The sequence below is a fragment of the Rhinatrema bivittatum genome, chromosome 3 (assembly GCF_901001135.1).
Source record: "Rhinatrema bivittatum chromosome 3, aRhiBiv1.1, whole genome shotgun sequence".
NCBI lineage: Eukaryota > Metazoa > Chordata > Amphibia > Gymnophiona > Rhinatrematidae > Rhinatrema > Rhinatrema bivittatum.
Genome location: NC_042617.1, coordinates 212,629,430 through 212,657,336, shown reverse-complemented (window position 1 = coordinate 212,657,336; position 27,907 = coordinate 212,629,430). Strand labels below are relative to the sequence as shown.

At 43.0% G+C, this 27,907-nt stretch overlaps 1 protein-coding gene across 1 annotated transcript in view; it reads left to right on the top strand.

Annotated features, from left to right (window-relative positions):
• The window catches only part of CEBPZ (CCAAT enhancer binding protein zeta), a 160,319-nt gene that overhangs the window by 115,240 nt on the left and 17,172 nt on the right, over positions 1-27,907 (top strand). Inside the window, exon 14 of the mRNA XM_029594155.1 lies at positions 4,463-4,527. Coding sequence (XP_029450015.1) covers positions 4,463-4,527 — 65 coding nt within the window. The remainder of the gene's footprint in view (positions 1-4,462; positions 4,528-27,907) is intronic.

Sequence of the window (27,907 nt, the reverse complement as noted above, 5' to 3'; positions counted from 1 at the left end):
GGCTCGGATCTAGTCCAACCTTCAGCCAGAGGAGTAGCCTCAGTAGTGGCAGCCAGAAGACAGCTATGGCTGCGGAATTAGTCAGCAGACGCAACTTCCAAGGCAAATCTTACAAAGATGCTCTTTAAAAGATCACTGCTTTTCGGAAGCAAATTGGAAAAGCTGGCCAGTAAATGGGGTGAATCTCAGCTTCCCAGCTACCAGAAGATAAGAGAAAGCAGTTATATCATCCCTCATCTATGAGGGGTCAATCCAGGGGCTCCCAATGCTTTTGCCCCTACAGAAACTCGACATTTCAGAGGTCTCAGGCCTTTCGTAGTCGACAGCCCAAGAGAGGAACATGCTCAGGTTCAGGTTCATCCCAAACCCCCACCCACTGAAAATTTGCCGACCCACCCTTGGAACGAGGAGATAAAGGGTAAGAGAGAAATTGCCATGCTGGGTCAGACCAAGGGTCCATCAAGCCCAGCATCCTGTTTCCAACAGAGGCCAAACCAGGCCACAAGAACCTGGCAATTACCCAAACACTAAGAAGATCCCATGCCTCTGATGCAATTAATAGCAGTGGCTATTCCCTAAGGATAGACTGTCCCTCTTCTACCAGCAGAGGGTCGAGATCACTTTGGGTAAACGGGTACTGGAGATCATACAAGAAGGATATGTGCTGAAATTTCACAGCACTCCTCGGGACATATTCATGATGTATCCTTGCCACTCCCAGCACAAGAAGCAGGCAGTGGAGACTACTCTTTTAAGGGTGCTCAAGATGAGGGCTATAATCCCACTACCTGAGCCCCAGGAAAATACGGGGCATTATTCCATCTGTTTCATAATATCCAAGAAGGCAGGTTCCTTTTACCCCATCCTGGACCTCAAGAGTGTCAACTGACATCTACGAGTGAATCATTTCTGCATGGAAACCCTACCCTACATGATAATGGCCATACATTCAGGAGAGTTCTTAACCTCGCTGGACCTATCCGAGGCCTACCTACTTATTTCAATCTATCAAGAACACCAGCATTTCCTGCGTTTTGCGGTACTGGGTCACCATTATCAGTTCCAGGCACTGCCCTTTGGCCTAGCCACTGCCCCAGAACATTTTTTCAACATTATGGTGGTCGTCGTAGCAGCAGCATTGAGAAAAGAGGCAATCCCAGTGCACCAATACTTGGACAACTGGTTGATCCATGCCAAGTCCGTGGAAGAGGGTTTCCAAGTGTCCAACAGGGTGACCACCTTGCTTCAGGAACTCAGTTGAGTTGTAAACCTGGACAAAAGCTATCTCAAGCCCTCCCAGTCCTTGGATTATCTGGGAGTCCAGTTCAACACCAAGCAGGGCAAAGTCTTCCTTCCAACCACATGGATAAGGAAATTGATATCCCAAGCATGTCAGTTGATGAGCATAATACGCCCGATGGTGTGGAGCTATCTCCAAGTTTTTGGTTTGATGGCGGCAACCCTGGAGGTAATGCCATGGCCGAGGGCACACATGCGACTACTTCAGCGCTCACTAATGTCATGTTGGAACCCACAGTCTCAAGACTATTTGTTTTGCCTCCATTTTCCGATGGGAGTTTGCTCTTGGCTCCAGTGCTGGCTGCAGGAAGCTCATCTGAGCAGGGGTGTACCACTTCCTCTCCAAACTAGCTGGTCCTCAAAACAGATACGAGCCTCTGGGGCTGGGGAGCTCACTATCAGGAACTGATGGCCCAGGGAAGTTGAACTGAGGAAGGAGGCCCTCTGGAACATCAACCGCCTGGAAGCCTGGGCAGTCAGATTGTCATTTCTACAATTCAGCCACAGAGTCCAGTGTCAAGCGGTCTGTGTAATGTCGGACAATGCAACAACGGTGGCTTACATCAACAGACAGGATTTGAACCAGAGACAGCAAGTGTCACAGGAGATAGATCTCCTTATGGCATGGGCAGAAATAAATCTACAGATTATCTCAGCCTCCCACATCGCTGGAAAAGACAACATCAGAGCAGACTTTGTAAGCAGGGAGAGTCTAGATCCAGGAGAGTGGGCATTGTCAGTCAAAACCTTTCAGCTGATAGTAGATCGCTGGCGTCTCTTGTCCATCGACCTGCTGGCCGCTTCTTGCAGTGCGAAGGTTCCCATTTCTTCAGTCGCAGAAGAGGTCAGTGGTCCCTGTGGATCGGCACTCTCGTTCAGACCTGGCCAGAAGAAGAGTTGCTGTACGCCTTCCCTCTGTGGCCCTTCTGGGCAGGGTTATTCGCAGAATCGAGTACCACAGGGGATTAATCCTACTAGTAGCTCCAGATTGGCCCAGGCGTCCATGGTATGTGGACATGCGGAGATGCCTGATGGAGACCCACTGTGCCTCCCACCACACAGGGAGCTGCTATAGCAAGAACCAGTCCTTCACGAGTATCCGACTCTATTCTGTCTTATGGTCTGGCCCTTGAGAGGGCTCGCCTGATGAAGCAAGGATATTCTGCGGCAGTAATTGCCACCTTACTGTGCGCTCGGAAGTCCCTAGTGTATGTGCCGGTCTGGAGAGTATTTGAGGCCTGGTGCGAGGAAGGTGGTGTCCCCCCCTCAGGCGGTCAAAATTCCACTAATTCTGGATTTTTGCAGGAATAAAGGTTTGACTCTTAACTCCTTGAAGATCCAGGTAGCGGCTCTCTCCTGTTTCAGGGGCGAGGTGAACAGAGGCTCATCCAGACATGGTCCATTTTCTGAAAGGGGTGAATGGTGGCCGCTTCCTTTATGCAATCTTAATCTTGAAATAGAATTTCGGCTACTGCCCAGTCTTTCCTTGCATTTATTAACTTTGAAAACGTTGTTCCTGGTGGTTATATGCTCAGCATGTCACATCTCTGAACTACAGGTATTGTGTCAGGAACCGAATCTCTGAATGACTCCAGGAGCGTTACAGCTTTGTACTGTTCCATCCTTCTTGCCCAAGGTGGTCTCGGAGTTTCATTTGAATCAGTCCATTTTGTTGCCATCCTCTAGATAAGCACAAGTACGTGAAAGAATACTGCCTCCATCATTTGAATGTCAGTAGACGTTTGGTGCCAAATCTGGAAGTTTCAGAACCAGTCCGAAAGATGGACCACCTGTTTGTTCATGGTGGAAGGAAGCAGGGCGATCCAGCTTTGTGGGCTACCATAGCTCTCTGGCTTAAGGAGGTGATCACGGGAGCCTATGTGCAGGCAGGAAAGCCATTAGCTTCTCAGGTTAAAGCTCATTCCACTAGAGCTCAGGCAGTCTCATGGGCAGAAGCTTAACTACTGTACTGTCTCCCATCGATATCTGCCAAGCGGCGACGTGGTCCTCCTTGCATACCTTCTCCAGATTCTAGCGCCTGGACAGCCTTTGCAAGGGCGGTGTTAACCAGAGCGCAAGCAGCCTCCTGCCCCGATCAGGAGTAGATTTTGTACATCCCATTGGTCCTGGGTCCATCTGGCTACACGCTAGGAAATGGAGAAATTACTTACCTGTAATTTCATTTTCCTTAGTGTAGACAGATGGACTCAGCATCCCGCCCACGACTGCTCAAGAAAGTTGCCAAAGATTCGCCCGTGGAGTGAATATCAATTCCAAGAGATTACAGGTAAGCCATCATCCAATCCCTAGATCAGGGCATCTATATTCTTACTGGGGTTCAGTGTTTATGATTGGTTAAGTACAGTTACGGTTATCCGTTTTTAATCATATTTTATTCATATTTTAAATCAAGTTTTTTCAATAGTATGTCCACAGTGGCTTTTGAAGAGAATACTGAAGGGCTGAGGTCACTGCAGGGGGTATATCTACGGTGACATCAGCTTTGAAATCTGACTCAGTCTCCATCTGCTGGCAGGGGAGCATATCCTATTGGTCCTGAGTCCCATCAGTCTACACTAAGGAAAACAAAATTATCAGTAAGTAATTGCTCCATTAGTTGGGGGGATGAGCTGGTTAGATAGGCCATACAGTCTTTTTCTGCAATCATTTTCTTTGTTTCTGTGTGTGTTCTGTGTTTTTTGTGTTCCGCTACACCACTTTTCAGCGCAGGTGAAAGATGCAAGCTAAACAGGTGCATTTAATGCACAAACTTTATGCAGATTTACAGAGAATATCTACCTATCTTCTTGCTTTTGAAAATTAGTACATTAGTGCATTCGTTAGCCATTAACTTTGCACCTGCTGATATGCATGTGATCGGGCAGCAAAACCATGTACATCCATCTGAAAATCAAATATATACATGCTATTTTCCTCCCTTGATTTAAATATGCACAGCAACATAGTTAAAAGTAGCTGCTTTAAGGAGCCTGCATCTATTGTTAGCTAGCTGCATTTGAGGAGAGGAATTTTCAGTAAGGCTGTCTTACCCAGGTGAATACCTTTTTTGAAGATAGCCCTCAGACATGCGTGTAGATTTTTGAAAATCTTGCATGCATTTGTTTAAACTTATTTTAATGTCAACTTTTTCTTTTTTTTAAAGGAGCAAAGCAGGGGAAGAAAAAGAGAGGTATTAAAAATGCTAGCATGTTTGCTGCTGCTGAAGAGGTAAGAATATTCCTAATATGAGGATCCATAGTCCGTCTCCACTTTCTACTTATCCTATTCCCCCCACCTCTCTTCGCTTTCCAGTCCCTATCCCAGACCCTTTTGCACTCTGTACAAACCTGAAGGACAGGAAGAGCCCGTTATGGGGCAAAGGCTGCAACTATTACAAAAAGCTAGATAATTCACCAGTTTACATTCTTAATACATCTTAAAAATAAATCATATCATATATAAATTGAATCTCTGGGTTCAGCCTTTTGTGGTGGTTAAATCCTTGGCACTACTTTGACAAGTACATATATCTCACATGATCTATATTTATTTAATTTATTTATTTAATTCTTTTATATACTGACCTTCATGACGGGTGTCATATCAAATCGGTTTACATGGAACAAGGGGTAAACATTCTTATCAACCGTTTAACCGTAAAATATTCAGAGGTGAAAAAGTTACATTTAACAAGGAGATCAAACTTGGGAATAGAAGAAAGAGAAGGACAGAGAGATAACCATTATGATTAAAGGGTTTCGCTATGTATGTTGCCAGGTAGTCTTAAGATGTAGAGTTCCTAAAGTGGAAGGATTATGGGAAAGCTTGGCTAAATAGCCAGGTTTTGAGTTTTTTTCGAAATGTTTGTAGGCAGGGTTCCTGTCTGAGGTCTGGCGGTAAACTGTTCCAGATAGTGGGTCCTGCTATCGAGAAGGCTCGTTCTTTGGTGGCGGTGTGGCGTGAGGTTTTGTTAGGAGGCACATGGAGAGATCCTTTGTATGATTCTCTGATGGGTCTGGATGAGGTGTGGAGTTTGAGGGGGAGCTGGAGGTCCAACGGGTGTTGTTTGTGGATCGTTTTGTGGATTATGGTGAGGGATTTGTATACGATTCTATAGTTTATTGGCAGCCAATGTAGGTTCCTTAAGATGGGGGAGATGTGATCTCTGCGGTTTGTATTAGTCAAGACTCTAGCTGCTGCATTCTGGAGCATCTGTAATGGTTTTGTGGAAGAGAGTGGAAGCCCCAGAAGGAGTGTGTTGCAGTAGTCTATCTTGGCAAAGAGCGTGGCTTGGAGGACTGTCCTGAAGTCTTGGAAAAACAGAAGGGGTTTGAGCCTTTTTAGGACTTGCAGTTTGTAGAAGCCGTCCTTTGTCATGTTAATAGATTTCTTTAAATTTAAAAGATTGTCAAGGATTACTCAGAGGTCTCTAGCATGAGAGATTTGGGTTGTATAAGGGGGCTGAAGCGAGGAGTCGGAATGGTCAGTTGAAATGATGAGCAGTTCGGTCTTGGACGTATTTAGGACTAAATTCAGATTGTTGAGGAGTTGGTTGATGGATTGAAGGCAATTTTCCCAGTATAAGAGAGTCTTTGAGAGTGACTCTTTTATGGGGGTTAAGATCTGAACATCGTCTGCGTAGAGATAATGTGTTAATCTTAGGTTGGTAAGCAGTTGACAGAGGGGGAGGAGGTAGATGTTAAATAGGGTGGGGGATAAGGAGGATCCTTGAGGAACTCCTACTGAAGATTTAATGCTGGATGATTCTTTGTTGTTGATTTTGACTTTGTAGGTTCTGTTTAGGAATGAATTGAACCATCTGTGTACGGAGCCTGAAATACCAATGTCTGAGAGACGGTTTAACAAAGTGGAGTGGTTCACCGTGTCAAATGCTGCCGATATGTCAAGAAGAGCTAAAAGAAATGCTTGACCTTTGTCTAGGCCTAAGATTATGTGATCCGTAAGGGAGAGGAGAAGGGTTTCTGTGCTGTAGGATTTGCGAAACCAGTACTGAGTAGGATAGAGAATATTGTGTTCGTCTACGAAATCCGAGAGTTGGGAATTGACCAGTTTCTCAGTGATTTTTGCAACAAAAGGAAGGCTAGAGATTGGGCGGAAATTAGAGAGATCTTGTGTGTCTAAGTTGGGTTTCTTCAGAAGAGGTTTGAGTGATGCAGATTTTAGAGAGTCAGGATATATTCCTTGAGATAGGGTGCAGTTTATGATGTCTGCCAAGGGACTGGATATGGTGTCTGGGATACGAAGGAGGAGTTTTGTAGGTATATTGTCTGATGGGTGGCTGGATGGTTTCAGTTTCTTTAGGAGGGATTCAATCTCCTTGGATGAGATGGGTTCAAAGGTATCAAATTTGGCTCCGATGATGGTCGGTATGGCCGAGGTAGTCTGTTGTGTGGGGGTGTTGGAGGGTAGCAGTGCTAGGGTGTTTGTTATTTTTTTTTTAAAGAAAAGAGCAAGTTCTTCTGCTTTGCTTTGTGCCTCTTCCTCTGGTATAGTCGTGGCATTGGTTTTTGTGAGTTGGGAGACATATGTGAAGAGAGCCTTTGCGTCGAATTGGAAATCATGGATTCTGCTGGCGAAGAAGATTTTTTTAGATCGTAGAATGAGGTTTCTATATCGGTGGAGATGGTCTCTGTAGATGGATAAGGTAGTGGAGCTGGGTGCTTTGCGCCATTGGCGTTCCTTAAGTCTAAGGTCTCGTTTAGACTTTTTAAGTTCTGGGGAGAACCAAGGATGTTTTGCTTTCTTATCCGGGTTGATTGTTCTTACTGCTGCTGGGCATAGTTTATTGGCTATACCCTCTGTGATGTTCTGCCAGGAGAGTATGGCTGCATTGGGGTTGGTTGTGTCCCAAGTTTGAGAATTCTTTAGATAAGTGTTCGGTAAGGGTGTCAGAAGGGCATGATTTCCGGAAGTGGATGGTGGAATGGGGTTGCGGTTGTTTAGAGCGTGTATTAATTGTCAGAGAGGTGGATACCAGTGCATGGTCTGACCATGGGACTGGGGTGCAGTCAGGGGGAGAAGAATATGATATACCGGAGTTAATGAAGAGGAGGTCCAGAGTGTGGCCAGCTTTGTGTGTAGGTTTGTCTATGATTTGTTCAAAACCCATGGCTCTGAAGGTGGTAAGAAGGGCCTCGCAGTTGGCTGAGGGCGGAGTAGCATCAACATGGAGGTTGAAGTCTCCCAGGATCATAGCAGGGGAGTCCATGTTTATGTATTTCATGATGACTTCTATGAGCGGAGAGAAGTTCGATTCCAGGGGGGGCATAGACTAAAAGGATTTGGAGCTGGTTAGATTTGATAAAGCCTAGTTCCAGTTTAGAGGAGGAAGTCTTGACTGGGTGGTTAGAGAGGTTGAGGGTTTTTTTTGCTGCTAGCAGAAGACCACCTCCTCTTTTTTTATGTCTGGGGATAGAGAAAATGTCATAGCTGTGGGTAGGTAATTGATTTATGAGGGCGATGTCTGAGTTTCTGAGCCAAGTTTCTGTGATAGCACAGATGTCTGGATTAGAGTCGTTGAGATGGTCGTTGACAATATGGGTTTTCTTCGTTAAGGATTGTGCATTGAACAATGATAGTGTGAAGAAAGTAAGTCCTAGTAGTTGAGAGAGAGGCGAGGCCATGATGGAGAGGAGGGATTTGACTGGTCGGTTTGAGAGTTGAAATGGTGATTTTGTTCGAGAGGAGTGGTAGTGGTATAAAATGGGGATAGGGTAGGATTGCATCTTGTTTCTTTAGATTTGTGGTAAATTGATATATTGGTTGTGGTGAGATACTGACCTAGGAGTTGGGCAGAAGTTGGATAATTGAAGAAAAGTCTTGTACCTATGCCTATGGGGTCTAATTTATTATTGAGGTGGATTTGGCCGGTGAGCATTAGCATAGGTTCGCATGAAGGAGCGCATAAAGGGGCAGGCCCCTTTGTTGCGCGGCGCCGGGAAGGAGCCCTGTTTAAAGGGCCAGCGAGCTGGAGGCGGTCTCAGGCCTGTGATTGGCCTAGTTTAGAGGTGAGGGCGCGGCTTCCTCTCGGCCGGGGCGGTGGCGTGGTCCGGTCGGCGTCGCAGCGGCGGCAGGGAGATCGGGGTCTCTTACCCCCTCGATCTCTGCTGTGGGCTGCGGGTTGGGGTCTCCTGACCCTTTTGCTGCTCCGTGGAGAGGAGGGAGAAGAAAGATGGTATTTCTTCTTGATGGTATTGCTCTATAGTCTCGCCTGTTGGATTCTTTGTAGCTTGCTGGCTCCAGCCCAGGTGACTCTCAATGCTATTCTGGAAGGTGAGGACACGTGTGACTGGCTCGGTCCAAACATAAGTTCTTTTTTAGGATGAACACCCAGGCAGTCACTATCCCTTCTGCGCCACAAATAAGGACAGTGAATCCAAATTTGTCCTTACTCATACTCCACTGGCTGCAGCTGCCCAGATGTTTTATTCCTGCTTCCAGGGCATCTTAATCAGTGAAGGCCATAAAACCCTCACTACCAGCCTTTCAATTTCTGTGATAAATTTGCTAATTACCCTATCTCGTGATCTTGTTAGTAGGCCTGTGTTCATACACTCCTTGATATAGACTCATAGGAATGGTGTCTGACCAAATGAAGAGGACACCACCGAACAAGGATGTCAGCTGGATGAAAATCTTTTTTTATCTTAAATCAGTTGTCCAGCTGTCATTGAGCACAAGGTGTGGTGCCCGAGTGGACAAGTATTATGTCTGGAGAAGAAATGACTTAGGCATCAGACAGGGTTGGCATCAGTTGATTCTATCACATCCCTCTACTGCTCAGACAGTGGACTCTTATTCCCTTCTATAATAGTCTTAAGTGCTCTCTATGAGGCCTGCCTCCTGCCGTCTTGAAAATATAAGAATGACTGCAGATCAATGCATTCCTTGCTTACCCTGAATTTGAAAAGAAGCAGGATACATTGAACACTACTATGGGTCACTGTAGTAAAGCACTCCTGCATGTGCACTTCCAACTCCTACCCTACTCCTGGCTTTGTATGGTCTTACATAACTTGTAAACCCTTCTTTAATTTTGCCCTGCAATAATCCTCAAAATGTGGCAAATGTTGCCCCGATATGAAAAGAGTAAGTCCCAGTTCCCCTGCATAAATGATTGAGTCATTGCTTTAAACATGCTGCAAATTGAAACGGTGTTAATGAGAGGCTATTTCTGTGGATCAACAAAAGGTGCCCCACATTGAGCCTCAAAAGAAAGCAAATATGAGCATTCATAAGAGTACCACTAACCTCCCACACGTGCACTTAAGAGCCTTTTGCTCAGCTGATAAGTTTTTGACTTTGATTTCTCAAGTCAAGGCACCCATTAAGGGGCATAACCTATTACTTGTGCAAACCCGTTGAATTACCTGGATGCAGCTGCTAACTCTGAGAGCTGCAAAGAAAGCTAAGGTCCTTCTCCAAGTGAATACTGAACAGAAATATTTGTTAAACAATTTTGCCTTCTCCTTGTCAACCTCTGCATATTCTTCCTCTTCACCTGAGTCTTACGATCCAATTTTTGCACTTCCTCATGTCACTAACATATCTTTAAAAAAAAAAGTCATGCCCCCCATTTTACTGTATTGGCTATTTTTCTTCTATTTGCATCTTTTGTCCTGTTTTCCCAGCTTCTCTTATCTTTTCCAGATATTGTTGCTTGTCTTCCTTTTTCTGCAGTCTCTTCTAGGTTAAGAACACCAATTCATTTTTCCTTATCTTTTCAGCTCCTATTTTAGGCATTTGACAAAGCTCCTCATGAGAGGCTTCTAGGAAAAGTAAAAAATCATGGGATAGATGACTATGTCCTTTTGTGGATTACAAACTGGTTAAAAGACAGGAAACAGAGAGTAGGGTTAAATGGACATCCCCTTGTAGGACACTAGCTGATTAATTAGTAAATTCACCTGTAAATTTAAAGTACTCTCATTCCAACTTCTTAGTCTCCCAAACTTAACTAGGAACTCAATAAAACTAAGATGAAGGCAGCAGTCCAGCAGCAAGAGAGGACTTTCCAGTCTTTTGCATTGTGTCACATGTATGATTTTTTACCCGCCGGTGAAAGATTGTATGTGTGCACTCGATGCAAAAAGCTCCTGGCTCTCAGGGAACGAGTCCGATTTCTGGAGACTAGAGTAGCAGACTTGGAGGAGCTGAGGCAGACAGAGGTACATTGATGAGACCTTCAGGGACATAATAGCCAAGTCCCAAATTAAGTCTGGCAGCCCCAGTGCTGCCTTGGATCAGAAAGGTCTCCCAGTAGGAGAACATCACCGTGGTGAAGCAGGAAGTGATCCTGTAGCAAGGACCTGCTGTCCAGGTGATGTATTATCCTCTTGCACTAAGGACAAGTCTCCCAGGGCTACTGCCCAGGAGAGAAGGGTTAGGCCGGCCATCATAGTTGGTGATTCGATTATTAGAAATGTAGATAGCAGGGTGGCTGGTGGATGTGAGGACTGCCTGGTAACTTGCCTGCCTGGTGCGAAGGTGGCAGACCTCACGCGTCACCTAGATAGGATTATAGACAGTGTTGGGGAGGAGCCGGCTTTCGTGGTACATGTGGGCACCAACGACATAGGAAAATGTGGGAGAGAGGTTCTGGAAGCCAAACGTAAGATTTTAGGTAGGAAGCTGAAATCCAGAACCTCCAGGGTGGCATTCTCTGAAGTGCTTCCTGTTCCACGTGCAGGTCCCCAGAGGCAGGCAGAGCTCCAGAGTTTCAATGCGTGGATGAGAAGATGGTGCAGGGAAGAGGGATTCAGCTTTGTAAGGAACTGGGGAAACTTTTGGGGAAAGGGGAGACTTTTCCGATAGGATGGGCTCCACCTTAACCAGAGTGGAACCAAGCTGCTGGCACTAATTTTCAAGAAGGAGATAGAGCAGCTTTTAAACTAGAACAAGGGGGAAAGCAGACAGTCACTCAGCAGTGCATGGTTCGGAGAAATGTATCCTTGAAGGATACTAATGAAACAGGAGAGTTAGGGCATCCCAACAGAGAGGTTCCATTAAAAGCAAACATAGTCCATGTGCCTATCTGTAAAAAATTACCGAAGCTAATGATTTCCAAATTATCTCTAACAACTGAAAAGCAGGTTGTTAATACAAACAAAAAATACACTTTGAAATGTCTGTATGCCAACACCAAAAGTCTAAGAAGTAAGATGGGAGAGTTAGCGTGTATAGCAGCAAATGATGAGATTGACATACTTGGCATCACAGAGACTTGGTGGAAGGAGGATAACCAATGGGACAGTGCTATATCAGGGTACAAATTATATCGCAATGATAGGGAGGATCAACTTGGTGGGGGTGTGGCACTTTATGTTCAGGAGGGTATAGAATCCAGCAGGATAAAGATCATACAAGAGACTAAATGCTTAGTAGAATCTATATGGGTAGAAATCCCATGTGTGTTGGGTAAGAGTATAGTGATAGGAGTATATTACCGTCCACCTGGACAAAATGGTCAAACAGATGATGAAATGCTAAGAGAAATCAGGGAAGCTAACCAATTTGGCAGTGCAATAATAATAGGAGATTTCAATTACCCCAATATTGACTGGGTAAATGTTACATCAGGACTTGCTAGAGACAAAGTTCCTGGATGTAATAAATGACTGCTTCATGGAGCAGTTGGTTCATTAACCAACAAGAGAAGGAGCTATTTTAGATGTAATTCTTAGTGGAATGCAGGATTTGGTGAGAGAGGGTAACAGTGGTGGGGTCACTTGGCAATAGTGATCATAACATGATCAAATTTAAGCTAATAACTGGAAGGGGGACTAAGTAAATCTGCAGCTCCAACACTATACTTTCAAAAGGGAAACTTTGATAAAATGAGGAAAATAGTTAGAAAAAAACTGAAAGGTGCAGCTGCAAAGGTTAAGTGTCAACAGGCATGGACATTGTTTAAAAATACAATCCTAGAGGTGTAGTCCATATGTATTCCACACATTAAGAAAGGTGGAAGGAAGGCAAAAGGATTACTGTCATGGTTAAAAGGTGAGGTGAAAGATGCTATTTTAGCCAAAAATCATCCTTCAAAAATTGGAAGAAGGATCCATCTGAAGAAAATAGGATAAAACATAAGCATTGCCAAGTTAAGTGTAAAACATTGATAAGACAGGCGATGAGAGTTTGAAATGAAGTTGGCCATAGAGACAAAAACTCATAATAAAAACTTTTTAAAATATATCTGAAGCAAGAAACCTGTGAGGGAGTCAGTTGGACCATTAGATGACCGAGGGGTTAAAGGGGCTCTTAGGGAAGATAAGGCCATTGCAGAAAGACTAAATGAATTCTTTGCTTCAGTGTTTACTAATGAGGATGTTGGGGAGATACCAGTTCCTGAGATGGTTTTCAGGGGTGATGAGTCAGACGAACTGAATGAAATCACTGTGAACCTGGAAGATGTAGAAGGCCAGATTGACAAACTAAAGAGTGGCAAATCACCTGGACCGGATGGTATGCATACTACTGTACTGAAGGAACTCAAAAATGAAATTTCTGATCTATTAGTTAAAATTTGTAACCCATCATTAAAATCATCCATTGTACCTGACGACTAGAGGGTGGCCAATGTAACCTCAATGTTTAAAAAAGGCTCCAGGGGCGATCCGGGTAACTATAGATCAGTGAGCCTGACTTCAGTGTCGGGGAAAAATATTGGAAACTATTCTCAAGATCAAAATCGTAGAGCATATAGAAAGACATGATTTAATGGAACACTGTCAACATGGATTTACCCAATGGTAAAGATGTGGATAAAGGTGAACTGGTATATGTAGTGTATTTGGATTTTCAGAAGGCGTTTGACAAAGTCCCTCAAGAGAGGCTTCTTGACAAAGTCCCTCAAGAGAGGCTTCTAAGAAACCTAAAAAGTCATGGGATAGGAGACAATGTCCTTTCATGTATTACAAACTGGTTAAAAGACAGGAAACTTGGATTAAATGGTCAATTTTCTCAGTGGAAAAAGGTAAACAGTGGACTGCCTCAGGGATCTGTACTTGGACCGGTGTTTTTCAATACAGATATAAATGATCTGGAAAGGAATACGATGAGTGAGGTTATCAAATTTGCGGATAATAGAAAATTATTCAGAGTAGTTAAATCACAAGCGGATTGTGATAATTTACAGGAGGACCTTGCAAGACTGGAAGATTGGGCATCCAAATGGCAGATGAAATTTAATGTGGACAAGTGCAAGGTGTTGCATATAGGGAAAAATAACCCTTGCTGTAGTTACATGATGTTAGGTTCCATATGAGGAACTACCACCCAGGAAAAAGATCTAGGCATCATAGTGGATAATACTTTAAAATCTTCGACTCAGTGTGCTGCAGCAGTCAAAAAAGTAAACAATGTTAGGAATTATTAGGAAGGGAATGGTTAATAAAACAGAAAATGTCATAATGCCTCTTTATCGCTCCATGGTGAGACCGCACCTTGAATACTGTGTACAATTCTGGTCATCGCATCTCAAAAAAGATATAGTTGCGATGGAGAAGATACAGAGAAGGGCAATGGAATAGCACCTCTATGAGGAAAGGCTGAAGATGTTAAGGCTGTTCAGCTTGGAGAAGAGACTGCTGAGGGGGGATATGATATCTCAGTTCCTATCCACCTTTCTCTCCTACTCTAGCTTTCTCCCTACCCCCCTCTCTCCCTTTTCCTCCTCTGCTCCCCTGTCCCGGTTATTTGTAATTTCTATTTCCTTTTCTCCATGAGTTTATTGTGAACCGGTATGATGTGTCCCACGAATATCGGTATATTAAAAGTTCATAAATAAATAAATAAAATAAAATGATAGAAGTCTTTAAGATCATGAGAGGTCTTGAACGAGTAGATGTGAATAGGTTATTTACACTTTCGAATAATAGATGGACTAGGTGGCATTCCATGAAGTTAGCAAGTAGCACATTTAAGACTAATCGGAGAAAATTCTTTTTCACTCAACGCACAATAAAGCTCTGGAATTTGTTGCCAGAGGATGTGGTTAGTGCAGTTAGTGTAGCTGGGTTCAAAAAAGGTTTGGATAAGTTCTTGGAGGAGAAGTCCATTAACAGCTATTAATCAAGTTTACTTAGGGAATAGCCACTGCTATTAATTGCATCAGTAGCATGGGATCTTCTTAGTGTTTGGGTGATTGCCTGGTTTCCTGTGGCATGGTTTGGCCTCTGTTGGAAACAGGATGCTAGGCTTGAAGGACCCTTGGTCTGACCCAGCATGGCAATTTCTTATGTTCTTAAGAATGTTCTCCAATTTGTTTTAAATGTGCTACTTGCTAACTTCATGGAGTGCCCCTTAGTCTTTCTGTTATCTTAAAGAGTAACAGATTCTCATGTATCCGTTCTAGTCCTCATGACTTTATAGACCTCTTATCATATACTTCCTCAGCCATCTCTTCTCCAAACTGAACAGCCCTGACCTCTTTAGCCTTTCCTCTTAGGGGAGCCGTTCCATCCCCTTTTTTGGTCGTTCTTCTCTGTACCTTCTCCAGTGCAACTATATCTCTTCTGAGATGCAACCAGAATTGCCCAGTGTACTCTAGGTGCAGTCTCACCATTGAGTGATAAAGAGACATTTTGACCTTCTCCATTTTATTCATCATTCTCTTCCTAATAATTCCTAACATTATGTTTGCTTGTTTGACCATAGCAGCACACTGAGCCAACGATTTCAATGTACTCTGCCTAGATCTCTTTCTTGGGTGGTAGCTCCTAATGTGGAACCTAACCTCATGTAACTGCAGCATGGGTTAATTTTCCCTATATAGGGTTAATTTTCTCTATATGCATCACATTGGACTTGTCTACATTAAATTTCATCTGCCATTTGGACACCCAATCTTCCAGTCTCACAAAGACCTCCTGAAGTTTATCACAGTCTGCATGTGATTTAACAGTCCGCATGTGAATAATTTTGTCATCTGCAAATTTGATCACCTCACACGTTTTAGCACTTTCCATATTATTTATAAATACACTGAAAAGTACTGCTCCAAATACAGATCCCTGAGGTACTCTGTTTACCTTTTTCCACTGAGAAAACTGACCAATTAATCCTGCTCTGTTTCCTGTCTAAAAAAAAAAGGACATAGTTTCCTATCCCATGACTTTTTAGTTCTCAGAAGCCCTCATGAAGAACTTTGTCAAATGCCTTCTGAAAATCCAAATGCACCATATCTACCAGTTCACCTTTATCCACATATTTATTAGTCCCGCATACATTCTTCAACTTTATGCAGTGCAAAAAGCTACCTTAATCACAAAACTTAGTTCCCAATATAGCATCATTAATGTCTAAATACCTGTTCAAATTTAAAAAAAAAAAAAAACAAAACTTTGTTACTTTCCAAAATGAGGAAGCGAAACCTCATTTTTGAGCTCTTCTGGTAATATATTCTAGAGCATGGGTTCCACCACCCCAAACAAACAATTACAAGACTCTCCCAGTTTAATCAGCTTAATAGAAGGAACATCCAAAAGATTTCAAAAAGAGGACTGTAATACATGACTCAAACCACAGATTTTTAATACTGTGTTGAAACATGCAAGAGCAAGCCTATTGATGGCTTTAAAAATCAGTGTAAGTACCTTGAACTTGATTTTCCACTCTGAGTAGCATCTGTAACTTTTCAAAAACTGGTGCAATATGTTCTTTGGACGAAGTTCCAGAGATCATACGAGCAGCCAAGTTCTGAATGAACTGAAGGACCTTAAACAATGACTGCGGAAAACCCAGTAGCAAGGTATTACAGTAGTTTATTGGTGCCATAATCAATGCCTGAACAATAGTTCTAAGGTCAGATTCTCCCGAGAATGGTTTAATAATATGAATTTGTCAGATTTTTCAAAAGGAATGTTTTATGTTCTTAATGTGAGGGCAAAAAGTTAATACAGAGTCAAAAAGAACACCCACATTTCTACACTGATGAATAATAGAGATCTGTATGTCATCAGTCCACAACACTATCAACAACTCTGGGACTAGGAAATGAGCAAGCAGGATAATTTCAGATTTTTTTTAGTTTGACTAACCTATTTTGATGTTAGCCAAATATTTATAATGATCAGGCAGTCTGCAATCTTGGTCAGTACATCGGAAGCTAAGCAAGAAATAGGAAAATAAAACTAAATGTCTGCATAAATCTTGTAGCCGATTCCTAAATTAACCAATACCCAAAAAAGCGGAGAGATATTAAAGAGGAAAGCAGACAAATCATATCTTTGTGGTACTCCACGTTGTATAGCATGCCAGGACATCTTAGAATTCCGCAGAACAACTTTTTGAAAACAATCAAATATGATGAAAATCATTTTAAAATAGTAGATGCAAGGCCAAATACAGAAAGCCATTCAAACAAAATACAGTGATATAGTGCATCAAACAGAGAAGAAATATCAAGTAAGATGAGAAAAAACCTAGTCCTCTCTGAAACAGCTCCAAACTAGAAATAATGCAAGATCTGAATATTGTGGCCAGATTTAAATCTAAATTGGAAGGTATAAAGTAAATCATTATCCTCAATATATGTTCAAATGCTTCAGGATGATCTTCTCCAGGACTATAGCCAGAAATGTCAACAAAGAAACAGGACAATAATTATAGAGGTAGAGACAGAGTTCTTTAAAATAGCCTTAACAGATCCCGATTTCAAAGAAATTGGAATATGACCTTCAGCTAACAAGGCATGAATCCCAAGTGAGCAATATATGGGCTCAGATTGATCCACAATACTTTTATCACATTAGCACAGGCATTCATTGGACATAGATTGATTTTCATATTTGCAATTACCTCATCTACTTCCCTGGCCAAGGTAGGATCAAAACTCTCCCACTTGTCCCCACCAGATGACAATATGTCATTGGTATTGGAATCTGAACGGGCATGAATTGATACTTGAGAGGAGGGCCTTATCAACTTTTGAGACTCAGAAATTTAAAAAGCATTCTCCAAAATCAGATTAATCTATTTAGCCAGCACGATCATAATTTGTCACAAGGGTGGCAAATTATGGAAAATACCCGTGGCCAAGAAGCAGATCTTGAATTCTGTCAGAGTTTTTTTTGCATTGTCTGTTATGCCAACATTTTTGTACGGTAATTTTCAAGATCGCTATTGAACTTTTTTTCCACCACTGTCATTCAGTGCCCCATAATTTATGCTTAGCTTTACGAATACAGTCGGAAAACCATGGAATGTGGTGTCTTTGTCCATGCCAGAAGTCCTTTAATGGGGCAATTCTGACCAAAGCCGAGTCAAGTGAGCAAGATCATTGGTAAACCACCTTATCACAGTCCACTTCTGATGTTACAAATAAGTTAGGTAACCAACATTCAATGTCTATATGGAGGTGTTTATGGCTGATAGGGGCATTACTGGGTTGGTAAGTGGCAATAACAACCAAGACACTAAAACGAATTAAATAGTTATCAGACTATGGCACCTAGTGGGAAGTATAATGGAATTTACCCATGGCTATCCAGCTTTCACATAGAAAAATTAGGTCCAGGGTGTCAGCATGTTGATGCGTTGGTTCATTAACTGCCTGTACCCACCCCAATGCTAAGTTTGTGTCAAGAAAATCCTTTATATTTACAGAAAGTGGGTCAGCATCCATATGCACATTAAAATACCATGAACTGCACATTTCCTACAGTTAATTTTAGCATCTAACAAATGTTGAATAAAGAGGGAATAAGTAGATAGTATCAAGGATTTCCCAGGTGGAGGGGAAATTCACGTAGGTCCCTGAAACTCAGCTCTGCATCTAACTGTCGAATAATAAAAACCTCTGAAATAAAATAGACAGGTTGCAGCTCAAGCTTCCCTTTTATTATCAGATATGCATATCTGAGAGGCCAGGCTACTGACCTGAATAAAAAAAAAGAAACAAACTAGCCTGTATCGCAGCAGAAATTACATCTTGTAAGAATACATTACGCATCAACTGGTAATTCACTTATCCAGTGGAAAATGATACAAAACATCATTAATAATCATCCTGTCTCTATGCTTAAGAACATGAATATGCATATGTCCATTATTTACATAGACGTTAACTGGCTAAATGAATATTTGGGCACATAGGCTAAATTCTAGCCATCTAATAAGTTAGGTGACTAGAATTTAGCTGGATAAATTAGGAGCGTAACTGGAAGTAGTTGTTAGCCAACTAAGTTAACATAGCTAGTTAGATCTGGTCGGGTAAAAGGACTGTCCTAAAGTTAGCCGGCTAATTTTAAGATAGCTGGCTATAGTCAATAGTGTGGCTGCACTATTGAATATGCCTCAGTTATCCAAATGTTTATCTGGCTAACTTTGCTATCCGAACTGTCTGAATATAGACCTCCCGGTTTCAGTTATGCAGCATAGATCTGGAGAATTCTCTTGAATTAAATCACATATTACCAGGATATTTTCCTAATAGCTTGCCCATTTATTAAAAAAGCAGTCAAATTTGTCAAGAACAAATACTCAGCGAGGTCCATATTCAAAAGCATTTAACCACATAACTAAGACTTTATCCAGCTAAATTAAAATTTTGTCACTTATCTGGCTAAGTTCTAACTGGATAACTATTTGTCCAGCTAGAATTTGGCCTGATATAAATGAGGGGCAGACCAGGAGGAGCTGAGTTAACTGGATAACTCTGGTTATCTCACAGAGCTGACCTAAAATTATCTGGATAAACTTATCCATCTAAATTTATCCAAGCAGATTCAGCGGCGCAGCTTGCACCACTGAATATACAGCTTTAGTTAGCCAGATAACTATCAGAGTTGCACAATGACCAAATATGGAGTCCATCGTCTGTAGGTAAGGATACTAAAACCTGAGCAGGGTCTCAAAACAGACTGTGAAAGACATTTAGGGCTTAAATCCCCATAAGGGCCTCAGCCATATCCAACAGGTATTGCCTCGCGTGCATCAGAAATACTCTGCCATTCATTGGTAAACACCAGGACCACTATTACTCCATCACAAGTGGGTTATGTTACCAGTTGCTGGAGTAGTTCTCGCCTCAGAGAATCCAGGATCTCACTGCTTCTGGATGACACCGTAGCCAGGATGTCCTAATCAAAATCTAGCAGATTGAATGACTTGGCAATAATACCTCCCATTTCATAGCAATTTTGTGAATGTCTTAATTGTCTATCCATTCTTCTGCCTGTGAAGGAGAACTGTATATCACACAATATACATAGATATTCCATTCCCTTTATCCAGATTAACCCACAGTGCTGCCTCCTTACCTGGCACTTCTGTTCCTTTAACCCTACCCCATAGTTGTAAAATTACAACGTTTAATATCATTAAGAGGTGCATTTTAACCCCCATTAATGACACTGATATATTTAGTGCAAATGTACTCCAAACTCACATGCTAAATAAGAAACCAGAAGTAACTTCAAGTAAACCAGAAAATGTTACAAATTTATCTGGGAAAAAAATGTATATAAATAAATATTTACATCACTTAAAACAGTAGAGCCTAGCCCTATTTCAGACATTCACTGCACAATTTCAATATGTTTGTGCCCTGTACAAACACATCGATGGCACTTATACCCGCATTTTGTGTGTGACTTGCGATCCGATATCCTGGGGTAGAAGATACAATGTCCCAGTTCCTGCTTTTTCACAGGTGGCCTTTCTGGAAGCTTGTAGCCCAGGACACTAATTGCAAACTTTACTGCCTTTCTCAGATGTTGCAGATCTTGCAATCTCTCTTGAATTTGCTAGATACTTAACTCACCCCCTCAGCACACAACCCTCCCTTGAAAACAACTCCCCTATCACAGCCCCGCCCCTCACCCAGCTTTACCATCCTCCCTCCTACCCACTTCCTCCCTTCTCACCTTCCTCTCCCCTCCCAACCTCAACAACCTCTACACATCTTTCTTCCAAAGACTCCCTTAGATAGTATCCTTTATAGCATCCCCACAGTGCAATATCTGAATTTTCCTGTAAATATTTCTCTTCCTCGTTATCAGTTACCTTGCTACAGTGTAAATAAGCAGATCGTGCCTTATTTACTTAGCCATATGTACAGTCAATTGTTCGTTCTCTTCAAATACCATGTATAGTCAATTGTTCGTTCCTACCTGTTACCATGTTACAAACAGTTACCATGTTACAATGTAAAATAAGCAGGTTATGTCTTATTTGTTTAGTTATATGTAAACCGATGTGATATCTTGATCGAATGTCGATATATAAAAACAATAAATAAATAAAGTAGTCTATGAGCTGTTCCCCCCCCCCCCCCCCCCCCCCCCAAACCAAGAAAAACATGTTGCATCTAACTTTAGAAGATCTGTTCTTCCAGTCTGGACTATTTCCAATCCAGATTGGAATGACACCCCCCCCCCCCCCCCCCCCATATCAGTTAGCTTGAAAAAGAGAATCATTTGCCACTTTCTAGATCTTCTCTTGGACATCGCCATGACTATAAAATGGTCTAGATTGTCCACTCTTTCTTTATTTTTATTATAGTTCAGGTAATTTCCAGTTTCCTTTGCTCTCTTGCTGCTGATGCTTCATAGAGAGCTACAGTATGGCTTTTGACTTTTTGGGAAAATATGATACAAAATGAGGTTCCTGTCAAACCAAAAAGTGATAGCTCCCTTCACAGACTTACAACTCATTCGGAACGTCCAGTTCATTCTTTCATATTATGCCCAGGTACATCAGACCTGGGCATATTACCACATTGAAAATATTTATCAGATATGCTTATTTTTTATGTTGCTTGAAAGTCCTCCTAACGTTCAATGTAGCAAGAACTGCAGAAATGTATGTTGTCATGTTATGTGTGTTAAAATTTTTATTGCTACATTTATGTATTTTATTATTATTTTATTTGTACACTGCTTAGTGCTTACGCATAAGCGATTTATAAATTTTAAATAAAGATCTTTCTCTCGAAGTCTTTCAGTAATAACTGTAGAGGTGAAATAATTGTCACTGACCACGTTTTATCCATTCTTGTACCAAAGGCTGACAAGTTTCTCAACACCATGGGCTTCCAAGTGAATGTGCTGTTTTTGTCCTACCTAGATATCCAATTTAATGCAGCATTGAAACGTGATTAGATTTTGAGTTCATTCTTGGATGGTTTACTGAATATGTTCTTCCTGATTGATCAGAGGTTCCTGAAGCCCAGCAGCTACTCATCCATTGTGATGTGTATGCCTGGTACATAATATTTCTTCAGTTGCTGCACAGAGTCCATACATCATAGAAGGGGCTCCTTTGTGCTGAGCTTTTCTCTGATCTCGTATTGCTTTGTTATCAAAGCATAGGCATTTTGTGATGTCCTGGAATCGTTGAAGGCTCATTGTGGCTCTAAAGTAGGAATATACTGAGGGTTAAAAGCATACCTGCTCCAGCACTTTGTGGCTGTCATGAAGCAACCCATTCGACATTAGGAGGTTAATATAAGCCTTCATCTTGATGTGATCCATTTTCTTCCACTCTTGGTTTGCTTCAGGACGTCACTCATTCTTCATTCTGATGTGACATTGGGCTTCTCTGTTCATTTTCCTCACAATAAATAAGTCAATTGTGAGTTAGGAGAAATGTTTCCATTATTGCCTGCCTCTAGTTGTAATGCATGGAGCCAGCACATTCCTGCACAATATCCTGAGCCCTATGTGTGTGCTGCCTTTCTTGTGACTATTTCTGCTGCAATCTCCCTTTCCTGCCTCTTTTAGTGACAGAGTCTGGGATGTAAAGTCTTGATTCTGTTTCTCTTTCTGGTGTTCTGCCTCTTCATCTAACGTAATAAATGCCATGTTGGGTCAAACCCAGATCCATTGAGCCCAGTATTCTGTCTCTGACAGTAACCAATCCAAATCGCAAGTACCTGGCAGATCCCATAAAGTAGATCTAATTCCTCTAACTCACTCCCAGGGATAGCAATAGTTTTCTTTAGTCTACCTGGCTAATAATGTGTTATGTAACCTTCAGGAACATGTCCAAACCTCTCTTAAACCGATCTATGCTAGTCATCTTGATCATGTCCTCTGACAACAGATTCCACAGCTTAAGTGCACTGAGTGAAAAAGTACTTTCTAAAATTTGTTTTGAATCTGTTGGTTAGTATCTCAGAGTATCCCCTTGTTTTAGTATTATTTGAAAGGATAAATAACTTTCATTTACTTTTTCCACCCCACTCATGATGTTATAAACTTCTAAAATGTCCTTTCGCAGCCATCTCTTTTCCAAACTGAAGAGCCCTAGCCTTTATCATTTTTGTTGCTCTTCTCTGCACTTTTTCTAGTTGTGCTCTGTCTTTGAGATGGGGTGATAACTACACCCAGTACTAAATATGTGGTCACAACATGGCTCAGTTCAGAGGCAATATATTTTCTGTTTTCCCGTCGATAAGCAGGATGAATTAGCCAGGCTGTCTGGGACATCCCTCCAGGGCAGCTCAAGGTGGAAACTTCTCAAGATATACAGAGCTTTGCTCTGTGAAGTGGTTCCCATGTGATTGCCTGACTGCCTCAGTTCTGTTTTTCCCTTGCAGCTCATAGACATGGATCTCCTTCTCTCTCACTTTTTCTCTTTTCTTCTCTTCACTTTCACTTCAGTGAACCCCCAAAAACACTTTTAAGTGCTACCCATGGCCCCAAAGACCCCAGGGTTCAAGTATTGCCAGTGTGGAAAATTTATATCAATCACAGATGAGCATAACTATTCCTGCTTGTGCCTGGGGCTGGACCATGACCAAACATCCTGCTGCAACTGTGGCAAGATGTCACTGAGGGCCCAGTGTCAACGGGCAGAAAAGATAAGCAGACTCCAGGATAACGAGGGAGCCTCCTTAGGCTCATGTGCCCCAATGCATCGTTCCACCCAGTCTTCTTTAGGGCTGACCTCAAAATCAGGGCCAGGAGGGGAACCCCCCCCCAAGAGCTTAAGGTAAGGGTTCGGATGAAAAACCCCACAAAAACCTGAAACTGTCGTCTAAACCATCGTCTAAGAGCGTCAAATGTTAGGTGGAGGCGCACACTATGACAGATGTAGCCACAGCTCCGAAAAAATCAGCACAGCTGGAGCACAACGCAATATGGCACACACTACAGGTCGAAGCACAGAACTGATGCATTGTGAATTAACACATACATAGAAGGATAAATCCCCCCCATGGCACGGAAACCGAAGATGATGCAATCGACACAGGAGTGCCATGCGTCAATGCACTTGATGCATAAAAAACACACATGGCAGCACACAGTGAGAAAACACCAGGAGGGGGCCTCACAAGAGCAATGGCATCCAGACCCTCAAGTGGTCTTCACCCCAAGAGAACTTATGGGTTCCGAAGCTTCTGATGTTGAGATTATTGCAGGTCTCTGAGGACTGTTCCTTGTCTCCCAAAGGGAGGGTCTGCACAGGCCTATCGGAGGTTTCCAAACAGAATTGGCAGCAACCTCAGCTTCAGGATCCGCTGGTTAAGAGGAGAAAGTCTCGCCACGAAGATCGAAGTCAGACCGAGCACAACAGAGGCCCAGATTCCTCAATTCTAGCAGTGTTAACTCTCCTCCAAAGCAAAGAGGTCAGGTCGGTCAGGAAAGAACAGATGCATCTTCTCCACAAAAAATAATATTCTCCTTTTCGACCAGGGTTAGGAGGACCTGCCCTAACAGGCCATGTCCCAGATATCTGTTCGATGTAAACCGACCTGATATGGTATTCAACCTTGAAGGTCGGTATAGAAAAATGTTAAATAAATAAATAAAATATCAGACATTTTGCATATCTGTTTTTGCTTTTCTGCCTACTGGCTACCACCCTCAATTGCCTTCTAGGCCCTCTGAAGAGGCCTTATCCTCATATTTGCTCTCTTCTTCTCCTTGGGAGGAACTTGAAGGAGAGTAAGACAATCGTCACAACCCAGGTCCAACAACCTCCCCGGAACCTGACAAGGAGCCTCCAGAATCCCCTCCAATTTCACAGAGTACGTCAACTGGAATATCATTGGACCCTCCAGAAGAGTCACCGGAACCATCCTCTCCTCCGGAGGACCTATTTGAGAAAGGTGGGCTCTCTTAAAGATAGAGACCAAGAAGTTACTGGATCCAAGATCAGAGTTTCATGGTATACTTAAGATCTTCGACATCCTGTGGGAACCAACTGCACTCCCATCTCATGCAGTAATGGACAAATCGTGGGAGTCTCCATTCTCAGGTCCCTCCACTTCAAGGATGTTGTAGATCCTTGCAATATGGGTTGGTACAGCTACCTCACGCATCAGTTGTGGTCGAGTCTGCCATGAAAAAGGCAAAAAAGACATGCCTATGTTCTAACACACCATCAGGTAAAGATAATAAGTAAATGAGTTTTCCAGGGGGCGATGCTGAATGCCAAGATTCAACAGCATCAATTCTATAATCGCCCAGTATTTGTATGAATGCCTGCAGACTTTAAAGCCGAAGAAAGGTTCAACAACTGATGGCCAGTCATGGAGCCAGGCAGTAAGCTGATATGGAGCAAGTGCTGTCCAGGACGACGGTCATGAAAAACTGGCTGATCTCCCTTGCAAAGGGGATAATTTGTTCGGGGACAGACTACGAGAGATGGTATCCCAACTGAAAGAGCAGCACATGAGTCTCCTCACTTATGTCGTCGACGGAGCAATCTTCCTCAAGAAGATTCTATCCAATGTATAAAAAATCTTTTTACCAGAGGTGGCATTACCACCCTATCAACCACAGATTTAACAGCCTCAACCAAGGAGACGCACAAGATTGCAATATCCACAAAAACAGCAGCAGGGCCCCAAATCAAAAACCACAACAGAATTTTTTAATAGGCTTGGCCACAGCTATTGTCGGCAATAGGTGGCAGAATATCTTCTTTTTACCAGGCCTGGATCTCCAGAGCATCAAATTATTGGTTTCTCACTGTGGTGCAAAATGGATACAGACCAAACTTCAAATTAATTCCACCGGTACCCCACCTTGCACCATTTGTCCGGGATCAAACAGGCAATATGCTTCTCCAGCAAGAAGTTGTCACTACTCTAGCAACAGGCGATCCAAGTGCTACTTCAACAGCACAATCGAGGATTTTTTTCCCAATACTTCCTCATCCCGAAGAAGAGTGGAGGTCTCCGGCCCATCTTGGACCTATGGGCCCTCAACAAATTCATTTTGAGAGAGAAATTCAAGATGATGTCTTGCAAAACCATTCTTCCATTTCTGCAACCCAACAACTGGATGTTCTTTAGATCTCAAAGATGCATAATCCCACATCCTGATGCATCTGTCTTCCTGGTATTACCTTTGCTTTCAAGTGAACACAACGCTACGAGTACAGTGTGCTTCCATTTGGCCCTGTCATCAGTACCCAAAGTGTTCACAGAATGCCTAGCCATAGCTGTGGCCCACCTACACAGGAAAGGGATAAAAGTGTTTCCCTATATAGACAATTGGCTTCTACTGTCCTCGAAATCCAAAACACGCTACTCACACCTAGTCAGACCATAACCTGCCTAGAAAATCTAGGATTCATAATTAACCTCAAGAAGTCTAGTCTACATCCCACTCAAGTCCTTCAGTTTATAGGAGCAGTGATAAACACGAAACTCTGCAAGGCTTTCCTTCTATCTGAAAAATCCAAACTTTTTGCGAACCGACTCACGTTTTATGGAACCTGTCTCATCCCCCAGCTCATCAAATACTCACCATTCTGGGTCACATGGTGGCAGCCATATATGTCATTCTACACACCTACCTTAACATGCGATGGCTACAATGGGACTGAAGGCACAGTGGTCTCCTCATGACCACCCAGTGTTGCTACAGGTCGTCATGACTCAGTTAATGATCTCTGACTTAGACTGGTGGCTATCTCCTCTGGTTCTGGAATCAGGAGCACCATTGTGTACCCCGATGCATCAGATTGTCATGATGATGGACGCATCTACAAAGGGATGAGGAGCACATATGTTACACCTGAAAACACAGGGAGTTTGATCTTCACAGGAGAGAACTCCCCAAATCAACCTTTTGGAATTAAGAGTTGTAAGTAATGCCATCTACACCTTCTCTCATCTGATAACTGGCGAGAGGGTATAACGATCTACACAGACAACCAGGTGGCCATGTTTTACTTAAACAAAGAAGGCGGGTCCAGTTCCAGAGTACTTTGCAAGGAAGACCATTTAATTCAGTTACAAGTGATCTACCTTCCAGGTATCAAGAACACAGACTGACAGCTCAGCAGAATTTTTCATCCCCACGACTGGGCTTTGCATCAGGAAGTAGCGAACACACAGTTCAGGAGGTGTGGAGTACAGAGTCCAACACAAACCTGTCAAGTTTTTGCTCTCTGTACCCAAGCAGATGTAGGATCGCTGAGGATGCGTTTCTAATTCCCTGGATAGGAAACCTGTTTTATGCATACCCACCGATACCTCTAATAGGTCGCGTGATCCAAAAATGCATCATAGAAGAAACAGATCTCATCCTCATTGCACCAGCATGGCTCAGCAACCATGGTACACCTATCTCATACAACTCTCAACTCAACCACACTCCTTCGTCCACTACAGTCCTCTCTACATCTGACGGCTTGGAGGTTGAAAGGGAGGTGTTGAGTCATCTCCCTCTCCCTACTGGGATTCAGGATATTATGATAATCTCCAGGAAACCATCCACAAGAGAGAATTATGCTGGCAAGTGGCATAGGTACATTCTCACCTACGCAGCCTCCGATCTCATCCGTACGGCAGCCAAGGGAGTGTCCTCCTCAGTGGCAGCCAGGAGGCAGCTTTGGCTACGTAATTGGGGGCCGACTCGTCCTCCAAGACACGACTCACAAGAATGCCCTTTAAGGGTTCCCTACTGTTCGGCAGCGATCTTGAGAACTGGGCTACTAAATGGGGTGCCTCTCACTTACCCTGTCTACCAGAAGACAGGTCAAGGAGGAGCCAGCGTTCTTTTTCTAGACCATCCAGAGGTAGAAACTCTCAGCGCTTCAACCCCTACAGGACTCGCTATCAGGCACCTCGTTCTCAGGCCAGGAACCAGCCCTTTCGGTCTAAGCCCAACAAGAAGAGATCCGGCTCGGGTTCTGGCCCCGGCCGCAACCCACAATGACAATCAGCCGACCCATCCGAGGGTAGCAGCCATAGGGGGCAGGCTAACCCTCTTCTACCGCAGGTGGGTCGAGATTACTTCGGACCAGTGGGTCCTTGCCATCATCCGAGAAGGATATTACCTGGATTTTCTTCAGCTTCCGCCGGACAAGTTTGTGGAATCTCCTTGTTCGCCGCTCAAGAAAGCGGCACTAGAAGTGACCTTACAGAGGCACCTGGCCCTAAAAGCCATAATCCCAGTACCTGCAGAGGAGAGAAATTCTGGGCATTATTCCATCTATTTCATAGTACCCAAGAAGGAGGGCACTTTCAGGCCCGTCCTGGACCTCAAGTCAGTCAGTCGACACTTACGGGTCCCCAGCTTTCGCATGGAAACTCTGCGGTCTGTCAAGAATTCAGTACAGCCAGGGGAGTTTCTCACCTCCCTAGATCTGTCGGAAGCCTACTTGCATATCCCAATCCATCGGG